This window comes from Paecilomyces variotii (genome assembly GCF_004022145.1).
Source record: "Paecilomyces variotii strain CBS 101075 chromosome Unknown C8Q69scaffold_12, whole genome shotgun sequence".
In the NCBI taxonomy this organism is placed as follows: domain Eukaryota; kingdom Fungi; phylum Ascomycota; class Eurotiomycetes; order Eurotiales; family Thermoascaceae; genus Paecilomyces; species Paecilomyces variotii.
In genome coordinates this window covers 809,612-832,506 of record NW_021167151.1, presented here as the reverse complement: position 1 = coordinate 832,506, position 22,895 = coordinate 809,612, and the positions used below count along the sequence as shown (strand labels likewise).

The following is a 22,895-nucleotide window of genomic DNA, read 5'->3' as shown; positions in this document are numbered from 1 at the left end:
TTAGATTAACTAGCTATCTTTAGCTAAGTTTATATTAAACTCCTATTATTTTAAGACTATTAAAATATTACTCTTCTTTACTAATTATAAGTTTTATCTATATATAGGATTTAAGCCTATTTAGCTTATAAACTAGCCTATTATTAGAGATATTAAAGCCTTTATTAAAAAGATATAAGATATTATAAATTATATTTATACCTAGATTTATACTATCTAAGCCTATTATAAAGAATAAACTAATTATTACTAAATCTTAACTTACTGCTATTATATAAGATAGTCTATTTAATTAAATACCTAGAATATTTATATTTAGCATCTTTAAAAGAAACTTAATTAAAAGAATCTTAGCCTATTTTATATTATTAAGATTATTAGCCTATATACCTATTAGCTTAATCTGCCTGTCTTAATATATATCTATTCTATATTTAATATTAGCTTACTTTACCTTATTGCTAAAGACTCTATATCTAGATAAAAATAACCTTTATTATTGCCTATTAAAATTAATAGCCTTAAAAAATAAGTTATTAAAAATATCCTAGACTCCTAATAGAAATACTATAAATATAAAGGCCTTTAACTATAATATATTATTAAATAGTTAGGTTATAATAATTTAACTAAAGAGCCTATATATTACCTATAATATATTTAAAAAATTATTATAAACTTCTATTACTACTATTTAAATAAGCTAAAGCCTAAGAATAATCTTAATAAAGCTTAATCTTAAGAAAGAGAATATTATTATAATGCTAGTATAAGAGATTATATAAGAAGTTATATAATCTTATAAAGATATCTTTAGCATATAGCTTAATTTAAATTTAAGCTTCTTAAGCTATATCTTATTTACTAAGCCTGCTTATAATAGCTCGTTCTAGTTTAAATTAGCTAGATAGAGATCTTATAGCTAGTCCTAATATTAACTACTTTATTCTATTTATTTTAACCTGCTCCTTAAGCCTATATCTTAATATTTAAGATAGTATTAAATAATAGTAGTACTTTATTACTTTATTATTTATAGACTAATAAGATAAGTTAAGGCATATATTATATATTATTATAGATACTAGTTAAATAGAATATAATATTATGCCCTATATAGTAATTACTAACTAATTCTAACTTTTAATATATTATTCTATATAATTACTATAGACTTTATTATAGGTCTACTAGATATTAAGTAGTTTAATTAGGTCTTTATAGTAATATATAAGTTTATTAAATAGGTTATATTTATTACAGGCAGAGACTTATAGATAGCTAAAGAATAGGCTATAATATTCTTTAAATAATTAACTCTAAGAGACTAGGGTATATTATTAGTAATCTTATCTAACTATAATTTTAAATTCTTATTAAAACTATAGTTAGGATTTTTTAAAGGATTAAATATAAGACTGCTTTATTTAACCGCCTATTATTCTTAGACTAATAAATAGTTTAAAAGGATTAACTAAATAGCTAAGATAATACTCTATTATTATATAGCCGCACTTAATAATATAAGCTATTAGCCTAAAATATTATTGCTAATATAAGCTATATTTAATACTAGCCTATTAGTAACTACCTTAAAAATATTATATAAGCTTATATATAATATTATGCTTAGAAATACTACTAATCTATATAGCTAAATTTAGAAGATATAGGACTTTATAATATATTTTAAAGCATATAATACTATTTAGCTCGCGGCTATAAATATAAAGAAGATATATAATAAATATTATAAAGCCATTTACTTTATACTAGGAGATAAAGTTTTACTTTATCTATATAGAGGATATAAAGTATTTAATATAGCAATCCTTAAATAGAAGCTATTTGCTTAATATATAAGACTACTAATAATAAAGTATAAGATTAAATAATTAGCCTATTAATTAAATATCTCTGCGCACTAGTAATACTATAATATATTCTTAGTTACTTATCTAGAGCTATATTATACTAATAATCTGTTTAAATATTTTATCCTAATAAATAATATCTCTTTAATAAGGGTTAATATAAATAATAATAGTATAAGGCATTATAAAATTAATATATTACTAGATTATTATATTAAAAAGATCTATAGTAAAAATATTATTAAATACCTTGTTTAATAGATTAAATATAAACCTTAGTATAATATTTAGTATTATCTAGAAGATCTTAGTAAGGTATTAAACCTAGTAAAAGAATATAATAAATATTTAGGCCTAATTATATTAAGGAAATAATATAGGAAATAAGCAATAGTAAGTTATAATTAATAGCTTAAATAAGTATAAATAGAGACTTAAATAACCTTTTAATAATAACCTAAGTATTATTTAAATATATTGCTTAAAGAATAGTCCCTTTAAAAATATTATATTTAGTCTCTCTAGTAGATATTTAGTTCTTATATATTTTATTATATAATTAATATATATAATTATATTACTGTATTAATACTATAATATATAATATATTATTATTTAAAATTTACCTACTATATTACTTTACTTAATACTAGTATTATTTTATTAATATAACTATATTACTCTATTTAATACTAATATTATTTTATTAATATAAATATATTATTCTATTTAATACTAATATTATTTTACTCCTCTATAATAAAGAGTATTATTATTTTAAAGGTCTAGTAATATAGTAATAGGCTAGGTAAAGAGCTAAACCCTATACTAGAGCACTTAGATATAGATATATTTAATATATAGAAACTAGTAAATATACTTTAGGACTTAATTACTTATAGCTATTTATTAGAATATATTAAGCTATATAATATATAGGTCTATATTATTATTAAAACTATATTACTAGCTAAGCGCGCTACTAAATAGCTATATAACTTTATAGCCTAAGGATATATATATTATATTAGAATCTTAGCTAATTTAATAGTCTAATTAATAGGAAATAATATAATCTTTTTTTTAGTTTATAGTATATATTATACTCTCTATAGATTATTATATTAATATATAAGAACTTAGCTATTAAGCTTAGAATAATATATAGCTTAAAACTTTATCTTCTTATTTAGTTCTATATTTATTCCCTAGTTTATATATATAGATATTCTAGTATTAATATATATACCTCTAATAGTAGTATTAAATAGACTATATATTGCCTATTAAAGAGATTTATAGTAGTATAAGCTAAAATAAAAGATAAAGAACTATAATATCTATATTAATATACTGCCTAAGATATAAAAATAAAAAAAGAGCTAAGAGTAGCTAATACTATAGACTAAATATATATAGCTATTATTATAAGGGATTATTAATATTAAAAATAATAATACTAAGAGTAATAAGAATATAGAAAATATTAAAAAGCAGAATAATAAGAATAGTAATAATAAGTAATATTAAGATAAGAATAGTAATAGTAAGTAATACTAGGAGTATTTAAATAATAGCAAATACCTAGAGAGTATTAATAGCTTTAAATAATATACAGATACTAATAGGAATAATAATATAAAATATAAACTGCTTTAATAGTATACTTATCTAACCTTATTTTAAATACTAGTATTAATATTTATTCCTATAGGATAGTTAGCAGAGCTTCTAAATATTATTAATAATATTAAGGTAGTAAAAGTATAGTATTAGAGATATATTCTTAATATCTAGATATAAATATATAGTTTACTATCTATAGTAAATAAAATAGAGTAAGTAATATTAATATTTACCTTTTTATTTATATTAAATATTATACTTTTACTTAAAGTTAAGATAGCGCTAGATTAAGTAATAATAGATATATAATATATATTAGTAGAGATATAGTAAGCAAAGTAAAGATATCTGCTTTAAAAGAAAGAGGGTACCTTAATATAAATCTATACCTAGGCTTAGCATATTAGTCAGCATAAGATAGCAGATACTTAGTTATCCTTATATATTTAGTAAGAGCAGTTCTTAGGAATAGAAGGATAACTTCTTCCCCTCTAGAGTTATCTCTAGCTTTAGAACTCTAGGTTTACTATTAGCTTAACTATATTATTACTATATAGGGAGATAATTTAAATAATCCCCTTAAAAGGCTAGGCAAGATCTTTAAATATATAGATATAGATTATATTAGAGACCTTAATACTAAGAGGTCTATAACTAAATTAGTCTATATATTTACTAATATTCTAATTATATAAGTATTTAAGCTTTAAGCTATAATAAGCTTATTAATATATAAAGTAAAATATAATATTATTATTACTATTATAAAAAAAGCTATTTAGCTATTTTATTTACTTATAGACCTTAAATTTATTAATATAAAGCTAATAAGAATCTATATAAATAGTTAATTTGCTATAAAACTAGCTTATAACTTCTAGTTTTATGCCTAAATTAAATATATTAATGTTAAGCACTACTAGATATATAAAGCTATATTTAATAGGCAGTTTAAGCTTATATATATTAATATTAAAGACTAGATTGCTAATAGATTTATTAAAGCACTTAATTAGATTAAGTTTAAAACATTTATTAAAGTACTAAATATTATACTAGAGAATATTTAGTAATAATAAGTATTAAGCTAAGGAATAATTTAATACTATTATTTTTAGGAGATCTTATATAATTTTAATACTTCTATTTTAGAAAATTATTTATAGCTTAAAGGGGTATATTAAATCTTATAGCTCTTATAAAGGGTAAGCTATAAACTTACTAAATTTTACTATTATATTATCTATATAAATTAAATAGCAGCTATAATAAGATACTATCTATATTAATCTATATAAAATTAATAAAGATAGGAGAAGAATTATAGATTAGTTTAATTAGATATTTAGTTTAGCTCAGAATAGCTAAGGCATTTAGATAGAATTGTTAGATATAAATAGCTGGTAAATTTTAGTGTTAATTAGTTCTCTAAGCAATCTAGAGATTATCTCCTTTTTATATACTTTCTCAGAATCTTTGCTTCTGTAATCCTAGATCTTCACATATTTGCCCCAACTAATCTCATTTCATCATATTCATTAGATCTCCAGAAGTTGCAGTAGATTTAAAACTAATCGTTCCATGTGTTCCTCCACACTGTATCTACCACTCGCAGTCTAAGAATCCAGAAATGGAAATCATCCGGAGCTGCTTTTCCGTAACATCACGTGACAGTATCCTATCACGTGCAGCTCGCAATGTCGAATCATTTCCCTCTTCAACATCATCTCATTTATACATGAATTTATTCTTTTTTGGGATATGGTCTCGTATGTTTGTTTTCCCAGACCTCTTTCATCCATGATAACAGCCTAGAATGGAAAAGCGAACAAGCCGTACCGCAAAAGCCATTCGTCCTGCAGCATGCACGGAATGTCAGCGGAGAAAGCAAAAGGTAACGTAGCGTATATTTCATTTTCCTTTTTCATTTTCTTCTCGTATGGATGGATATTCTATAAGAAATTTAGGATCTGATGGTTCTCACAGTGTAGTCGCGAATGGCCCTGCAATCACTGCCGGATGAGACGGATCTCTCATCTCTGTCGATTCGTCCCGAAGAAAACGGGCAGGGTTTCTTATGGAGTGGGTGATCGCGAGAGGTTAGTATATCATGTATGATAAATTGCTAAGTAATACGTATATTCACTGATGCGTATATATAGTCCGTCTAGAAATCGGCAAGATGTGGATGAGGATTCGGCCCAGGCCGATTCTCCTGGGATATCGGCAGTCGCAGGAGAAGGAGATCTCAGAGTTCTGGGATATCTACCTGACTCGCAGAGCTTGCATGTAGCGGGGATGTATGCTGATGTATGTTCTCCTTGAAACAGGGATAGAGATGTTACTGACATTCAACAGACCAGTTCGACTTCAGATGACTGGCATGATGCTCTATCTGCTGAGATGGAGAGTGCTTTGCGTACTCTGCCTCCGAAACCGTATATAGGTATGAGATCACGGAACTACGGTTATAGATATGGAGGATTTCTGACTAAACTGTTAAAGACACGCTGGTACAGAACTTTCTAAACGATGCAAATTACCATTATTACTGTCTGTATCCGCCAACATTTTCAGATGGATATTCTCGTTGGTGGGAAGTCCGAACCAGCGGCGGAAGCGTTTCTCCAGAATTCACATGTCTTGTGCTGCGCGTGTGTGCGTGTTCTCTTCAATTCTTGAAGACAGAAGAGAGGAAAAGACTAGAACTGGAGCTGGGTGAGAGGGTTCAAACCATCAGCGAGCGCTATCATCGCGTCGCGCGACAATTAAGTCATAGTATCCCTACCGGCAAAGGGGGCTTGACGCAGGTGCAACAGTTGTTTCTTACGGCATTTTGGTACAAAAATGATGCTATGTTCATTGAATCGTGGCATACTTTGGCTGCAGCTATCCATGAAGCCCAGGAAATAGGTATGAAGGGTTCTGAGCTGGTTTTTTATGATATTTGGGATAGTTCTGGGATACTAACCTCGTCTTAAGGTCTGCATAAAAGCTCATCAAAAGTACCAATGACAGAGTTTGAACGCGAAATGAGACGGCGAGTTTGGTGTCTTTTATATTCTTGGGATTGGTACGGATTCTAGTCTTTGCGCTTTGTTCTGATTGCTTACGATTCCTCAAGGCAAATGTCGACTTTACTATCGCGACCGCTCATCATGAATAGCAATTGCTGCTCCATTGAAATACCCAGCATGCGATTAGAGACTTCTGGTGCCGACTCTGATCTGCCCTCCCCGATAGCACATATTGTGCTGGAATGCCAACTGGGTCAAGCTCTATGCAAAATGCCTGGCCTTGCAGGTGGTACCCTTTCTTCATCTCACGCAGATGCTATCCAGTATGAGACTGAAAAGTGGTTCTCCTCCTTCCCGCCTGCTTTCGACATCGCGGCTCCGGATAAGCGCTTTGATGAGGAACATCCCTATGTTGCTCTTCAGCGCTACCACCTACATATTTCAGGTTACATGATCATGCTTACGCCTATAAAATGGTCCCTTACAAAGAACTTGAAGTCCGCTTCTCCTGACGAGAGAAATACCCAGGAAAGAGCCATCTCCTATTCCCTCAAACTAATGGACGCTTCAGAGGGCCTATTTAAGTGTATATTCCCCGATACACCAAACTTCCATTTTGTCGTCTTCATGATTTTCGATGCAGCAGCTTTCCTCTGTTCCGCCATCATACATGACAAAAGCCGATCTCTATTCCATCGAGACAAAGTGATCGAATCTATAGGCTCAGCTATCAACATGATGGAGTGGCTCGCGCGGTTCACGAAATTAGCTTCGACTTGCAACGTGGTCCTTCGCAGGCTAGTCATGAAACTTCCTCTATCATCTCATGAGGAAAAAACCTTTCGATCTTCATCCACCACTGATTCCAAATCCCAAATAAAGTCTCTCCAAAGTCCACCTAATCTCAGCATGACTTCATCCAGCGGTGAAGATGCAGGGGATCCTGTCGGAGAATTCCCATATTTTGATATCGATCAAATGCCGACTCCCGACATGGCGGACTTTGGCGATTTGGTGAATTTTGATTTTGGCGATTTAGGTCGCATATGGGACTGGGAGAGTCTGAATTTGGGTTTGTAGTTCGTTATAATGAATTACTCGTCACGGATTGAAGTCATTAGGGAATTCTAGTCTAGATGCTACTCACTGTATGACTATGTCGACGGACATATTCGAGATATTCGGAAGTCGAATGATTTCCTCACGAAGCATCTTACCCATGATATCCATACGTTATATAAGACACACATCATTCTTATATTCATGACAAGAATTAATGATATAGATGAAATCCGCCCATGAAAAAAAGGGGTTTGAATACTTCACCGCTGAAAATATACACTGTAGTTCACTCCATGATCTTAAAGAAGCATGTTGCTATTTAACATGACAAAGTACGATTCTACACCCACGCAAAGCCAGCCAAAGTGTAGAATCCCAAAGCACAGTCTGATTTGAACCACCTAGCTAATTGATAGATTGCTTGAATTACTTGCTTGACTCCAGTTTTGCGGGGTGGGGGTGGATGAACCAATATTTATCTCCTATAGCATATAACGGATCTAGGTCTTAGGTTCTGTCGTATAATTAGGATGTCAAAGAACCCCCTGCAAACGGATGACTGACAGATCGTCGTCTGGATGTACGCTTTGTGCGCTGACACAAGGAAGTACAATCGAGAAATCAATACTTGCCAGATCAATGCCAAATTGAAAATTCAAAGATGAATAAATAAAAAATTCTCACAAGGAAAGGAAAAGCAAAAATGAATGACATAAAGCAGGAAAGACTTCCACTCACAATCAACAATGGCAGACTAGACCATGTACTGAATGCTTACGCCCCGGACCTCGCAGCATTAAGCACCCCGTGCATGGTTGACTGCAGAGAGCTACCGGACTTGATCCAGCGCAACAGGGCAACTATTGCCTTGACTGCTTGTACACGACCCTCGTCCAGTATAAGATCAAAAGGACGAGAGCGGAAAACGACAAGATACTCAGTCCGTGCGACCATTGAGCTGTTCACTTGACGGAGATACCCTTCCTTGAAGCGCGCCGTAACGAGACGAACCTCGGTGCCGTGGATTGATATAAGCCACGCATCCTGGTCTTTCCAGCCGCCATGCATTTCCTTGCATGATGCCATTGCTTGACCGAGGAGTTTTGCGACCTCCTGCGCAAAGGTGTCCCAGTTAAATGGATCGGGGTCCCCAGGGCGTCGCGCCTTTGCCTTTACAGTGTCAGGAAACCATCCGTTCAGGGTATCAGATATGGACTGTACACACCTCGAGGGAAACCAACGGAATCTGCGATATCATATTTTCCCTTGTAACAGAGTCCCAGGTCCTCAATGTGATGGGTTCGTCGTTCGGAGCTTTGACTTTGCCGCTATTTCCCAGCCAGATTTTGCATGACTTCTTCCTTCCGCTACTACTTCAAGAAGTTAGTCTCACAGGTACTTATAGGCAGAAGATGCATTTCGGTACGGACACAATGAATTCCCATCCTGGCACAATTTCTCCGAGAGACGGTTTTGCCACGATTCCCACTAGAAGCGATATAAGACATGATCGAGCAGTGTATTCTGCTCCATCTTTTTCATCTGATGTGGGAAGAACTTCACTGCTAGAGTCGCTGTGCAGCCACTCCGGTAGAATCGCTTCTCCCGTTGTCACTAATTCAGCCAAATGATTAAAGAAATTTATGAACCCGACCGCAGATATTGAGCACTTTTCCAGCGAGAAAGAGCGGATATCATCTTCCTTAAGCTGCGTGACTTCAGCTGCAAGTGAAGAGAAAACTTGAAATCATCAATAAGAAGCCCTGAATCAATTATTAATTTGCTTCAACGTACCAGGATCAGTGTCTCCGGGTATATAATCTGGAGGAAAGAAGCGGTCCAGAGGTAGGTTATCGAGGTGGGCTACTCTAAGAGCATCCATGTACTCTTTGGTCCATGATCGTCCGTGGACCCTCAACTCATCGTTTTCTAGGTTTATAGGCTGCGAAGGGATTTCCCGTAGGCGCTGGGAAAGTGCGGAGTGCTCCTGCTGCGAAAGTACTGAAATGAACGGGCGCAGGCACGACAAAATAAATATCAGTAAGACGTGTGTTACCTCGATCCCCATCCACAGGCACGTATTCTGGTCCTAACAAATCCTCGATTGTGACGTCTTCAATCATTCCAAAGCTTGGCCTTCTGTAGGAGGATGGTAATAGGTGCAGACGAATGTGGTTCTTGCACTGAGATACCCCCTGTACCAAGCGGAACAGTTGAATCCATCGAGAAGGCTGCTGTAGTATATGATATTTAGTAACCTTTTGAGAGGACAAGCGAAGGTAACTAGGATAGGTGATGGTGTTATGGCAGTGTGTATATCTCATGTGAACGTCTGCTGTTCAACTTCTGAATGAAATTGCTGGACGGTTGCTGGAAGTCCCAGCGTCAGAGCTTCTAAATAATATTAGTATCCCAGCGAGATTATATCTGATTTGGCACGATTTATACTTAGTAGTATCGTATTCTTCGTAGGCAGAGAGGCGCGAACTATCATTACAGCTGGACGGCGGGTTCGGTTGCCTTCGGCTAGGACCGAGTGACAAGGACCAAAACCAGGGACTGTGAAACAAGCACATATCATCCAAGAATAGCAGAAGGCCTGGACCTTGACCAAGGCAGAAAGGCAAATAAACGCCTGGTAGCTGTGCGCTCTCCGGATCTCCAACCAAACACTAATCCAGCCGGGTATCAGGCAAATCAGCATAAATTATTCCCTCTTTAAGATTAGAGCAAAAGAAAACACCGGATATACTGTGACCTTGATCCCAGACCTGAAAATGATATTGAACTATCAACTACCGATAGATCTACGGAAATAAAGAAATATGGGGGAGAATAGACGATAAGACCTCAAGTCGAAACGATTAACATGTTATTATAAATCAGTAGACTATTCAACAAAAAAGGAAGATCACCGATTTGATCCCAGGTTTGATATATTGTGGAAGTCAAAGACCAGGGAAGCGAGTACCTGGGCAGAACATGGGTTCAAGGTAAAATACTTAGTATTGGAGTGACCGAAATCTAACTACTACTGATGAGTACAGAACCTGCTGAACAGCCGGAAGTTTCCACCGCTGCTGCCTGAGACACCGTTACTATCCTGATGCCCGTCTCCTGGAGCTGAGCCATGGTACGGCTGTTTGTAACAGGTGTAGCTGCATATCTGTAATTTCGGATAGGACAAGATTCTGACGCTTATTCCTATGATAGATTCATCAGTTGATAAAGTGAAAGTGGGTTGAAATTAACTTCTCCCTTTGTAATCTACTCTCCTCTTTCATTTAGGTCGTGAATGGGCGAGGCAGCTTTGGGTTAATAACTCAAAATCTTTATTTCACATTCTGCCAGTTATTTAAGAAGCTGCTTTTCCTGGATATATCTTCATCACTTCCGTCATTTTGACTGTTTCTGAAGAAAGCATTTTTTATATTCATCTTTTTCCTCTTATTGAACTCCACTTATTCATATATATATATATATCTATATATCCCTCAGAATGAGATACGATAAACTACAAAGCTAATGTCTGTCCTTCAATGGGAATCTCACATGATAGAATTTGAAGATATTGCTAGCGTCTTCTGTCGCCTCAGTCGGGAACAAGCAATAGATGGTGATACAAGAGAGATACGGGAATCACCATACTACAGATCACTTTTGGGCTTCTTTCAAACATTGTCGGGTTATTCTAAGAGAGATAAACCGGTGGATACTTTCCAAGGAGGAAATATTCTTAAATGTGCTGTCTGGGCGATCATGCGTTTGACAACAGCAGGGACGAATTTGTAGGTCAAATATTCTGTTATCTGTCACTCTGCCTTTAAGGGGCTTTAGTTGACGAAAATACAGGAGTACGACGTTCAGACATAGGATTCCATTTGAGATTCCCCAATTGAAAATTCGTGGGAAATTAATGGGACTAGCTTCCGTGGTTCGGTTTGATACAACCGCTCACTCTGTCAGTGTCCCATTGGCAATGCTCTCGGTAAGATAAGATTTGATATTATTTTGTGTTCTCGAGGCTGATAATATCTAATAGCTGATAAAGAAACCCGGCCGCATCGGGTTGGCTCGATACGAAGTACCACACGCTATTTTCCAGGCTGTCATGGCATATTCTGAAGATGCCTCGCTTGATCAATATGATGGCTTCGTCATATGTCTTGATGACATGGATATGTATCTTTCTAGAGTCAAGGTATCCTCAGCGTACTTGCGGAGTTTATACCGACGCCAAGCAGTTACGGAAGACTTGCCGTTCTATAGGTCTAAGAAGTTCAATATTTTGGACCCCGATGGCCGAAGGGGGTTACTGAAGCTTCTAATGGGTCTTTACCGATACTTGGAAGAAAGCCCGCAATCTAGGATCAAACAGAATCATATTGGATATTCTTAAAATGGTGTATTGAGATATGAGATACCGCAATAGTGCTACAATCGGCTATTCATATTAGTCTTTTTATCAATCCATCTGAAGCAGTATCTCTTTGCATCATCACACGTATATACATTTCCACATAATACCTAAAACTACGCTATCTCGCACATATATACATCATTCAGTTCGTGATCCGGAAAGTTAACAGAGCCGTCCACACACATCAAGCTAGTCCAAGCCACCATCTCGAACATTTACGCCTGGGGAGCAAAACCAAGCTGGGGTCCAGAAGCATCGAAGACAACATACTGGCTCTTGAGAAAGACATCGCCGAAGATGGAGAACCCAATGCCAGAGTTGGACTGGATACCACCGTATGTCTGGCCGTTGCCAACAGATTCGAAGCTGATATATTCACCGGGGACCGTGGCGGTGTAATCACCAATGGTGACAGAAAAGTCAGGGGGAGTGGTAGAAGATGGGAAGACGTAGCCACCCTGGCTGTCGTCGTAAGTAGCTCCGTCGACCTGCTCGTAGTAGGCTTCGACAATGCTGTCGTCAAGGAGAAGGAGAGTAGTACCAGTGTCTAGTTTTCGGTTAGCTCGCTAGTTTACCAAGCAGCGCCGGTGCAGAAAATATTGTCTGGGAACGTACCAGCAATACCACTAATAGAGTCACTGGTCGAGTCCGAGCCGATAGAGTAGCTATCAACTGTAAAGCCCCAGAAGCCCTGGGAGTTGTCGACATCGGTGTAAGTGATGGAACCAGTGTACTTGGACGAATCGGTGAATCCAAAGTCGTAGACACCCGGTGCGTTATGCTTCAGAGCAGCCGCAAAGAGAGGCTGGCTCAGGGAGCTCTTAACATTGTCAAAGAAGGTGTTCTGAGGAGTTGGCTGCACGGTGTTGATGCTGCTGAAGGCGAGGCCCAGGAGACCATCACTTGCAGTATCTTCGGTGAATTCGCTGCTAACTTTTTCAGCCGACTCGACTGCTTGGCTGGCGTATGAGACACCGCCAACCGTCACTTTATCCAGATAGACATCGCCGCTGGCAGAGCTGCCGTCTCCATAAGAAATGTCCCAAGTGGCACCGCTGAGTTTTTGAGCGGATGATCCGGGTGTGTAGTAGTCGTGACCGCTACGTTCAGACGCAGGGGTCTGCGAGGAGAATACCCACCTTGGAAACTTTGTCAGTACTTACTGGTCTCATCTAGATACGTATATCTATATGCGAGGGGAAATTGAACAGAAATACTCACAGATCTGCTGAGCCAGTATCGAAATCCAGACTCAGGGTATCCTCCCCGACAGTCACCTGAGTGATATACTCCTCGTCATCAGACGTGGGATTCGTGGTGACAGAGCCAGTGGAAGCAGCTGCTGCAGCGACCTGCGTAGGAACAGTTGCATGGTATTTTCCATAAGCCTTGGCCAGCTGGGCAGCAGGATGACGGTAGGCACTCTTAGGAACAGCAACTTGGCTGATGGAGAATCCCTTCACCTGAGGTGTGGTTGGAGCAGCAGCAACAGCTACCGAGTAGGCAGTCAGAGCTGCAAGAAGAGCGGCATTAACCATTCTGTTCAACAACAACAAGATGGATAGCTTGGAAGAAAGAAAGAAAGCAATTCTTGAACAGAGACTTGACACAAACTGACCGATCACCTAGTTCAGTCGAAAGATGACAGACAGAGCAACAACCAGAGGAGGCAATCCGGTCCCCTTTTATATTCTTCTATTGAATCCACTGAGCGCAGGCCAGATAGATAAGAAGATTCGTGATATCCTGCTCCTATCTCGTTATCAATTGCGATTCATGCAGGACATGCCGGGGTCTAAGGTGAGAAATATAGCTACCCCGTATCACGAAGGCTAATGTCGTGCTTTTTGCCAGTACCTGATTAGTTTCTGCACGTAATTAGTTTCTGCGCTAGTTTGGCACCGCACGAGCAAGTTACAGTATACTTGAATGTCACCTTCTCCTTTGATAAAGGAATCGCGCGATAGAAGGAATACATCGGACCATCCATCTCAAGCGATGCATGATCAAATCTGGAAGAGCTATTCTCATAACGTCCTGCTGTATATGGTCTTTGTCTAAGAAACGTGTCCAAGGGCAGAAAAGAATGCTTTATTGCCATTTGTTAGGCCTTTTTCGAAAATGAAGGAGAGCCTGCGATAATCGGCCTAAAATCACGTTCTTGGCAAGATCCCGAAGTTCAAGTTCATCTTGGTGGCTTACTTACGGTACTACTCTATAAGTTAGTAGTAGATAGTGCTAACTACTTAGCGGGCCAACCCGAGTAGTACGGAAAACCAATCATTGCTTGTACGAATCATCCGAGAAGCAATGATCTACAACCGCCGACGGATTTCCGCCAGGCTTGGAAAGCTTAGACTGTCATGATGTTCCATCAGAGTGCCGATCGTTCTTTTAAGAGACAATAGTCACCGGGAATCAACATGTCGCTATTTCGACCGGTGCGCATCGGATCGGAACTGGAGAACGCTAAAGACATACTAGCTATTACTGGAGGGCTGGAAGGGCCCGAAGCGTAATAATTATACACGAAACCCCTGGAAAGAACGGGCCACGATAGGGAGCACGTGTAATTCAGTTCAGTCAAAGTTTTCTAGAACATCGGACACTCCGGTACGGACAATTATTATTGGAAAATCAGACAGTCGCAAAATAATAATAAGGTGACGCTCAGCTTCATGGTACATGCCCTAGCTTATGAAACTACTACGTCGTCATCTAATAATCCTGGAAAATGACACCAGGTCAGTTGGCAGCGGCATCGAAGAAAATACCCGGGTACATCGTCTGTTAAGTGTTAACACATGATACGGAGTACTCCGTAGACACGTAGATAGTAGATAGTTCCGATTATTATTCCATCCATCATATCACCCTAATTCAGACTGCTATCAACAACCCATCCCACTTGCCGTATCAACTCGTGGCCGCTTGTTTTCCATGTTCTGACCATATCTTTGACATTCTCATTGGACTGGATAGCCCTCAGAGTCATGTTCGCCAATAAAGTCTGTGCTAGTTTGACCCTGAACCACATCTCCACAAAGCCTTGTGCGTGTTCCTGCGAGTCAATCTTTCCAATGAACAGTGCACACGCTACTGCGTCTTCTTCCAGAACCTCGCCTATCACGCTCTTGAGGGAATCGAATTCCGTAAGCAAGGCTGGGTCACTTTCATATTTGCGGATCAGGCCTGTGATTTCAGCGGCAAACTCGTCCAACACCCCTGCAGGCGACACTGGGTTGTACCGAGGAGAGGGCAGCAAAACAATCTCGCATTGGAGAGGAGTTGGAAGCGGTACGGCATAGCTGCTGAGATTCGATGCCCACCCATCTGTTCGGAGCCTGTCAATTAGTTGGATTATCTTCTCCATGAGCCCCGTGATGCGAATATAAAGCTCTTCCTGGCGGACAAGGTCTGCGTCCCAATGACTGGATCTCTTTCTTCTCAGATCATGTAATATCTCTAGTGGTAATCTTGAGTGGAGGACTTGTTTCTCCAATGTCGTGTCGTACCGGATTGGGTGTTTGATCATGATTTCTGCACGTGAAATGTACTCTTGGATGATGCTTTCAATGGTTATACCGCCCGGGGCATCCGAGTCGATCGTCAAGAGCCCGGTTAATTGAGAAAGAGGAGATTGGTCTCTGTGGGCTCTGAAAAAGTCCTCCCACTCACCTCTTGCACTAGAACTCTGCCTTGAAGGGTGCCTGGTGGTGGCAAGTCTTTCGGCTATCTGGTTAAAAGATGTATAGCGTTGTTGATAGCTGAGTGCCAAACTGCGTTGTTGTGTTTTCATATACGCAGCGGGAAGATATCTCCACCACTTCGAAAAGATCTCATTCACCAGTCTCCGCGAAAAGGGGCCTACTTCTTCGTTTGAAAGGCCCACTTCAGAGAGGGAAAGGTCGAGCTTCCGGAGAAAGCATGTCATCCATCGGACATGCTGGCGGGTAGATTCCTGCAGCAATGGTAATAGGACCTTGTGAACATAATCTGATCTCAATCTTTCAGGGAGCTTTCTGGAGGCTTCCTGGACCACTATTTGCAGGATTGGACGATCGGATTCTGCAGCGATGAAAGGCAGTGGACCTCCAAGCTCTGCAACTTGCCAATCTTCCTCGGTAGTAGTGACTTCCTCATTAGGCCCTGCCGCGGATAGGACCATGGAAGAGAAAAGCATATACGATTCGGCGTCGTTGTTACGACTAACAATTTCCAGTATCGAATTCAACAGAGCAACGCGGATGTCAATATGCCGACTCATATTGTAGATGTCACGAAGGATTTGTAAACACATCGCTTGAGGGAGAAACCGCGCCTCGGCAAGCGATTGTGCAAGCATTTTGACAGTTGTGACTTTGATCAAAGGCTTGCATTTGTCATTTCCCGGCTGCTGTTGCTGTTTTAAAGCATCACATACATAAGCAGAAAAGTCAAGCACGAACGCTCTAGCCTGGCTTGGAGTCATAACGTTGCCAACCTTGACAAGACTCACCGCGCGATGATAGGACGATTCGTTTGGGAAGTCTTTCCATATCCTTAGAACCACATCGACGATGACTTGAGGCTGGTTAGTGGACAGAAGCACCTTGAGCAGTTGGAACATGCACCACACAAGATCTGGATATAGCGGTGCATCTGGATCTGCCTTCAATGCGTCCATGAAGGACCAAATAAGGTCTCTCAATAGAGTACTCGGGACGTCCTGACGGAATTCTTTCAACGCACTTATTGCATGCTGCATTGAATCTCTTGTTTTTGTATCATTCAATCGTGTGATGAATTCGCCGGCCAGATAAGTAGCCGGATAGCGGGGATATTCTTCATCTGGGAACTTTGTTCTCAGGATCCTACCATTCTTGGCGAAGGTGTCCAGAAAGAGGAGAGCAGAAAGTATAACAGCTTCACGAGTGGCTGTAGAGCACTCTGTAGGCACCTCTTTCAGGGATTGGCGCCTCAGTTTCCAGATTGAAAGCAGGTTTTCCTTTTTAGCTTCCGGCCCAAGTCTCAGCTTGCCGGAGGTAAAGAAATATGAAGTTCTGGAGTTCAGGATGGTGCCAGAATGCGGTGAACGGCTCTCATTCTCTCCAGTTAACATCTCGCTATCGTCCTGTAGTCCCCCTAAGGGATCCCATTCGACTAACATTTCCGATACGGCAGGTATACTCAATGTTAAAGATATGTCTGGTTGGATTCTGTTGGCTGCCCCTTCCATACCGGAGTTCCGAGCTAGGTCGGCCAACCAATTTTGGAACAGTCTGAGGTTCAGTAGACGCGATTGAAGGATCGTGGAATAGTACTCCCAGATTTTCATAATACGCTTCTCCTTCTCTAGCTTCTTACCACGTCCCATGTAAGCGCGGATCAAAACTGCAAGCCGATCCACGAACTTTCCATCAGGTCTAGCGCCGTCTGGTGGTACAGCCATGAGGATATCCACCGGTGCGAAAATAACCTCGTTGGCCCTAGAAGACACATAAGGTGCTTCGTTTTGACGTTCCAGGATGTGGGAAAGCCATGTAGTACCAGGAACTAAATTTTGAACTGCAAGGCCTTTAGGCAACCCCTGGTCCAAAGTAAGAATATCTGGGTTGCGATTAACCCGTTTCTGCTGCCAAAATTCATCTCTTTTGCGTGCGATTCGATCCATAAATGCAAGTTCTGCGGAACTTGGGCTCTCTGGGCATTCGACATTTCTCAGCACTCCTTCCGTGCCACTCCAAAGGACATCCATGTATTCTTCTGAATTGCCTTCACGCTCGTAATCGATGACGATTGGTACTAGTGACCCGAGCAATATATCCACCGACCCAGACTCGGTGGCGAGATCGCCTTTTGTGTATTGTCTCACTGCTTCCATGCGACCGTTGACAGTGCTGGATAAGAGGGTGAACACTTTGTTACTTACCGTTTTCATTGCTCTCATGTTTGGCCGAACCCCAGGCTCCCGAAGCCAGAGCAATATTGTCTTGAGTAAATCCATTAGAAGTCCGTTTGCTTTTTGTGCAAGGACCACAAGGTCGGCTTTTGATTCTACCTTCATGGTTTTCTTATCGTTCTGACAGGAGAGAATGCGGCCACCATTGGAGAGAATTTGATTCATAATGCCGGGAAACACGAGCGGGTCTCGTAGAAAGCGCTTGCTCCAGTCAACAATGTCGCAGAAAATCTCCAAGGACTTCGTCCTGGCGGCAACCTGTATCGCTGTTTCCGCCCATACCAGCCGTTCTGAGTGATCCCTTTGACGCATTGATTTCTGTTTCATCTCGTTGATCAATTTCTGGGTCATCACAAGATCATCAATTGTTTGAGCGGTTGCTATCTCTGCGTCTGCCCAGAGAAAGCATTGCTCTTTCCATGATAGAGACCATGGCTCTCGTCCCACCTCACCAGGACTGGGTAGAAACTCATCGCAGTGGTAGATACTCAGGGATCGACTGAACAAGTACTTCGCATCTCCAGGTGGCAGCTTCTGTAGAACAGCATAATCCCAGACCGGCACGAGCTGCACTTCTCGTTCTGAAGGGGTTACTGTCCTTATATCGAAATTGAGAAAGGGAGAATGCTTGCAAATCAACCAAAGAAGCTCAATCCTGCATTCTCTACCCACTAGTGAGAGAAGGCCAACCACTGTTCTCGTAAAGTCATACCGGCGCCGCTGCACGTCAAGCTTGTCGTCTTTTTGCTGCAACACTTCTTCGACCACTAACTTTTTTAGTATCTCTTGGTGAGCTACCGTCGGTCGTGGTTCGTGTCTCCGCTGGACCTTTTCCATGATCGAATTAGACCCGGAGTCTCCAGAGCTCCCCACCTTTGCAATAGACCACCATCGAATGATCTCTCGTGGGATATCGTTGATAAGCCAATCGGGGCATTTGGAACGATATAGTGGTAAACTTCCTCTCACAAATATCAGGACGTGTTCAAGCGGCAGCTTTCTGACAATGGCAAGACGCAATGTAGATTGAATCCACTTATGAATCTGATGTGCGCTGATTCTTGCCTTTATCTCAGATTCAGTTACCAACACGTGCAAGAGGTCCATACTAAATGCAAACCCCGGTGAGAAGTCTGACTGAAACTCTTTGCCTGTGGCGTATCTCGGCACATAGTCGTTCTTTGAGCCCATCAGGACATCGTTGCACACAATTATAATCTCCAAGCGCACCTCTAGAGGCATATGGATTGTCCCAGTCACCGCCTGTCGGAGGATATCCGTATGCAACGGGGCAAGGCGAATCAAGAAGTGCCCAAGATCTGGTGGCGATGACGCCAATAGCTCAATCACATTTTGACGACTGCAATGTGCACGCAATGGTCGCATATATTTAGATAGCGATCTGCGACTCGAATCCTCGGATCTCTCCACCAAAGCTAACAACTCCTCGAAACATGCTGCAGCCTGCTCCCTGCTGGAACAATAGCTGTAACCGGCGATTACTCCGACAAATTGCTTCACTTCGGCAATTGGAAGTGTGTCGAGGACATCTCTAATTCCCGCAGCTCCACCAAGATGGTCCCAACCTTGGACTTTCCAGCGTGGGTTATGAAACAGACTGCGGAGGACGCGAATCGCAGATTTGCGCACGCCTGCAGAAACGGTGTCACGCAGTGCCGCAGGCAGGAAGTGTGATGAATGTCGCAAAGCAATCGGAAGCCAAACACGGTATGCGGAAGGGGAAATTGCTTCTCTATGTATCAGATTAAGAAGACTGTCATTGATCGCATTGATATTCGCCAAAGAAGGATTGTCGTTGACAAGCGAGTGAAAATGGCTGACAAGGACGGAAGGATGCTGCGGCAACAACACCTGGGGCTGAAGTGCCTCAGGGATCCCCATCTTGTACAGATCCGCGACTCCGTATTGAACAGTGCTTATGACAGGGCCATCTGGTGTTTAAGTATCCTAATCTAGTGGACGACGGCAAATATTCCACTAAAGGAGACATTGTTGCCTTGAAAGAGTCGGGGAACGTAAAGAGATTAGTGTCCGCTTTCTCTCAACTAAAAATGTCGCGCGCGCACTAGCAACTCGAGGCTTTCACTGACAAGCGAGTAACTAGATAGACCGTCGCTAAAATTGTCTTGTCGGGTTTCAAAACGTCAGCCTAGACTTGGGTATGATGGAGAGTAAATGTGACCTATTTCGGTATTGGATCTCATTCAGCGCAGTTTGGCTTGGCATGTTCCCTCTCTCTCTTCGTGACTCATGCTTAATGTCACTGCGTTGTGTTTATACTTGTTTAGACTTTCGAAAGTGGTACATGTAGTGGCTAGAAAACGAATTGGTACGATCAAGTGCCTTGGCTAAGATTACCGACATTATAATGGAAAGCTCAATGGATCACGCCTGGAGGGTTATTACATTAGCATAAATTGTTTCCTCACAGTATGTCACGGTTGGTATGTACAGTACAAATGTAACTTACACCATAGCTGAAAGGAGCGATACAGTGAGGAGGACATAGACAGACAGACACATGAAGTCAACAAATTTTTTTTACATCCAGAAATGGAAACTAATTGTGCTATTTAACAGGTTGAGCGAAAAGACTTTAACTTGCCACGAGAGTGCCTCATCTTCGTGATTCCGAGATCAAAGACACGTCACCTATCGCAAGGTAGAAACAGCCGTTCAGCAACCTGTATAGTCACATCAGGACTAGAACTACAAGATGTAAGCCGCAACAGCAGCAACAGCAGCGGCACCGGCCATGTTGCCTTTGACATTAGAAGCAGCGCCGGTGTACTGTGATGCAGAGGCAGAAGCAGTGGATGAGCCAGCAGAAGTAGAGGCGCCAGCAGAAGTAGTTGCTCCAATCCCACTAGCTGATGAGATGGAAGAGCCTACTGGGGTGGACGTGGTCGCAAATGAGCCAGAAGACGAAGGCGTAGGGGTGACAGTGGCGGTGGAAGTGGTAGCAGCACTCGAGCTGCTGCTGCTGCTGCTAGAGCTGGAGGAGCTGCTAGTAGGAGAGGCAGCCGAGGTGGTTGTTGCAGCCGCAGTAGTAGTGGTGGTGGCAGTCCCGGTCGAAGACGCCGCACCAGGGTTAGGAATTGAGACAGGATGACCAGCAGCAGAGCACTGAGAGACCACAACACTAGACACAGCTATCCTTCACTGTTAGCATTAGTTATAGAGCTGACTAGGGTACATAACGTACAGGACTGGTCGGCGACGTCACAAGCCTTCTGGACACAGGGCGTGATCTGACTGACAAGCTGCGTCTTTTGGCAGTGGCAATTGAAATCAGTCAGGCCTGAGCAGCCATCGGTAGTGAGAGCCGTCACAAAACAATTGAGCTGAACAGATTGTTAGATACGGAACAGGGTTATGGTGGGTGGCTGTCTTACGGAGCAGGACGGCACGTTGGGTAACTGAGCACTGGCGAGACCGGCGGCCACGAGAGCAATGAAGGTATAGGAGAACTGCATTTTCCTCTTGACTTGCCAATTGTCTATGATAATATGGAACGGACGACGGGTACACCGGTTGCTCTTGAAACGACAGACTCGGTTGATGAAGTAACGAGTGGTCAGCGTCGGATAACTGTACAACTGGGGATATCAAACTCTTTATAAGAGCGAGCTGAATACCCAACTGCCGATCAGAGACTTCCAGAACTGTGCTGAACTAGCGTCACATGCATTATAGAGGCCAAAACTCACGAATCCAAGTTGGCTAGAGCCGCGGTACGTCAGACCGTAGACTGGTAGGATCCATGCCAAGATGCTCGAGGGTGACAATGTCTCTGATCAACCAATCCAATTGAGTCGGCTGCTAGCTTTATCCAGTCCCTAGGCGTTGGCGCGCTACTCCCTTGCACAGTCCATGATGACCAGGTGGATTCCACAAGTCGTAACGGACAGATACATAGGGCAGTGGCCGAAAATTGCACCTCGAGCCGCAGATATAGCCAGAGAGTTAAGCCGTTCTAGTAGTAGTATACCTCGGAGTATGGACCGGGGATAGCTGCAACAAAAGGAAACAATGCAGCAGATCACAACCCCCAGATCCGGGTCCCCACAGGTGATTGGAGACCATGTTATGGAGCTGGAAGACAACCAACAGGAACCCCGCGCAACATGGTTATGTTCCGTAAAAGGTTGCGAGGCCATCATTTAGAAGTGGCGTCGGCGCTCACTTGACTTGCAGCACCGTCGGAGATTCATTGGTGGCCAAAAAGTAGGAGGTGCAAAAAGAGAATAAAGGCGGGGACAGATCAGCCCAATTAAGCATCGTGCTTAGAGGATTCTACCAGCATCGAGACCATTGTCGTTGTCGAAGCGGCTGCTGGAAGATCCGGGGTAAAAGGCGAATCCCAGGCGGGCATTAGTCTCTTTAGGAGCGTTGTCCGACGGATGACCGGGCGTCAAATCAGCGCCATATAATGATGCATCGCTGACTGGAGTATCACAGCACAATCGGCAAAGCTCACGGATTCCTCATGTTTTAGTAGTTGAGCTCAAGAAATTTCTGACGATAAATATTTCCTCGTCATTAATCTCACAGAATGCAAGAAAACACCGCTGTGCGCACGCTCTGGATGCCGCTGGATCTAGTGATGGAATAGATCAATGATGGAATGAGCACAGGGACCAACGAATCAAGATCATCCATCTCACTGGCCGTCAGCAGTCTGACTTCCTCGGCTTATGACAAACGACCAGCCACTCATCAATCTTTTTCCCCCGGGGTTTTCCCAAATGTTCTCGTGGGCTATGATTAGAGAGAGTCACGACTCACAGGAGTCTCTGTACCTGCATTTAATGGCAATAGGTCACGGCATAAGGCATAGTTGCTTCCTCTTTTCGAGAGCTTTCTGAGGGTCTGGAATCAGGTGGTTCAGACGAACCGAGACCAAGGCAAAGGAACGCAAGAAGTCCTACGCC

General features: G+C 40.9%; 6 protein-coding genes across 6 annotated transcripts; 2 read left to right on the top strand and 4 right to left on the bottom strand.

Annotated features, from left to right (window-relative positions):
- Nucleotides 1-5,229: 5,229 nt before the first annotated feature.
- On the top strand, nucleotides 5,230-7,827 carry C8Q69DRAFT_478575 (fungal-specific transcription factor domain-containing protein). The gene is made up of 7 exons (XM_028631388.1): nucleotides 5,230-5,394; nucleotides 5,487-5,599; nucleotides 5,663-5,810; nucleotides 5,859-5,946; nucleotides 6,006-6,413; nucleotides 6,483-6,573; nucleotides 6,625-7,827. The coding sequence occupies exons 1-7, from the start codon at nucleotides 5,317-5,319 to the stop codon at nucleotides 7,595-7,597; spliced, it is 1,899 nt and encodes a 632-aa protein (XP_028482436.1). The 5' UTR covers nucleotides 5,230-5,316; the 3' UTR covers nucleotides 7,598-7,827.
- Nucleotides 7,828-7,998: 171 nt separating this feature from the next.
- Nucleotides 7,999-9,702, bottom strand: C8Q69DRAFT_514543 (hypothetical protein; the record flags this gene model as incomplete). Its single annotated transcript, XM_028633344.1, has 5 exons — nucleotides 7,999-8,749; nucleotides 8,805-8,952; nucleotides 9,010-9,319; nucleotides 9,374-9,580; nucleotides 9,636-9,702. The coding sequence occupies 5 exons, from the start codon at nucleotides 9,700-9,702 to the stop codon at nucleotides 8,354-8,356; spliced, it is 1,128 nt and encodes a 375-aa protein (XP_028482435.1). The 3' UTR covers nucleotides 7,999-8,353.
- Nucleotides 9,703-11,338: 1,636 nt separating this feature from the next.
- C8Q69DRAFT_530488 (hypothetical protein) lies at nucleotides 11,339-11,978 on the top strand (the record flags this gene model as incomplete). The annotated part of the gene is made up of 3 exons (XM_028633729.1): nucleotides 11,339-11,367; nucleotides 11,432-11,567; nucleotides 11,622-11,978. 3 exons carry the CDS (start codon nucleotides 11,339-11,341, stop codon nucleotides 11,976-11,978), a joined length of 522 nt encoding a protein of 173 aa, XP_028482434.1.
- Nucleotides 11,979-12,162: 184 nt separating this feature from the next.
- Nucleotides 12,163-13,698, bottom strand: C8Q69DRAFT_92476 (aspartic proteinase II-1). Its single transcript, XM_028634170.1, has 3 exons — nucleotides 13,221-13,698; nucleotides 12,615-13,138; nucleotides 12,163-12,546 (listed from the first exon to the last, which is right to left on the bottom strand). Exons 1-3 carry the CDS (start codon nucleotides 13,535-13,537, stop codon nucleotides 12,215-12,217), a joined length of 1,173 nt encoding a protein of 390 aa, XP_028482433.1. The 5' UTR covers nucleotides 13,538-13,698; the 3' UTR covers nucleotides 12,163-12,214.
- Nucleotides 13,699-14,558: 860 nt separating this feature from the next.
- On the bottom strand, nucleotides 14,559-19,836 carry C8Q69DRAFT_514533 (hypothetical protein; the record flags this gene model as incomplete). Its single annotated transcript, XM_028633343.1, has 2 exons — nucleotides 14,559-18,898; nucleotides 19,031-19,836. Coding segments are annotated over 2 exons (4,830 nt in total), but the record flags the coding sequence as incomplete, so codon positions are not given.
- Nucleotides 19,837-20,670: 834 nt separating this feature from the next.
- Nucleotides 20,671-21,437, bottom strand: C8Q69DRAFT_447463 (hypothetical protein; the record flags this gene model as incomplete). The annotated part of the gene is made up of 3 exons (XM_028629210.1): nucleotides 20,671-21,113; nucleotides 21,167-21,305; nucleotides 21,357-21,437. The coding sequence occupies 3 exons, from the start codon at nucleotides 21,435-21,437 to the stop codon at nucleotides 20,671-20,673; spliced, it is 663 nt and encodes a 220-aa protein (XP_028482431.1).
- Nucleotides 21,438-22,895: the final 1,458 nt, after the last annotated feature.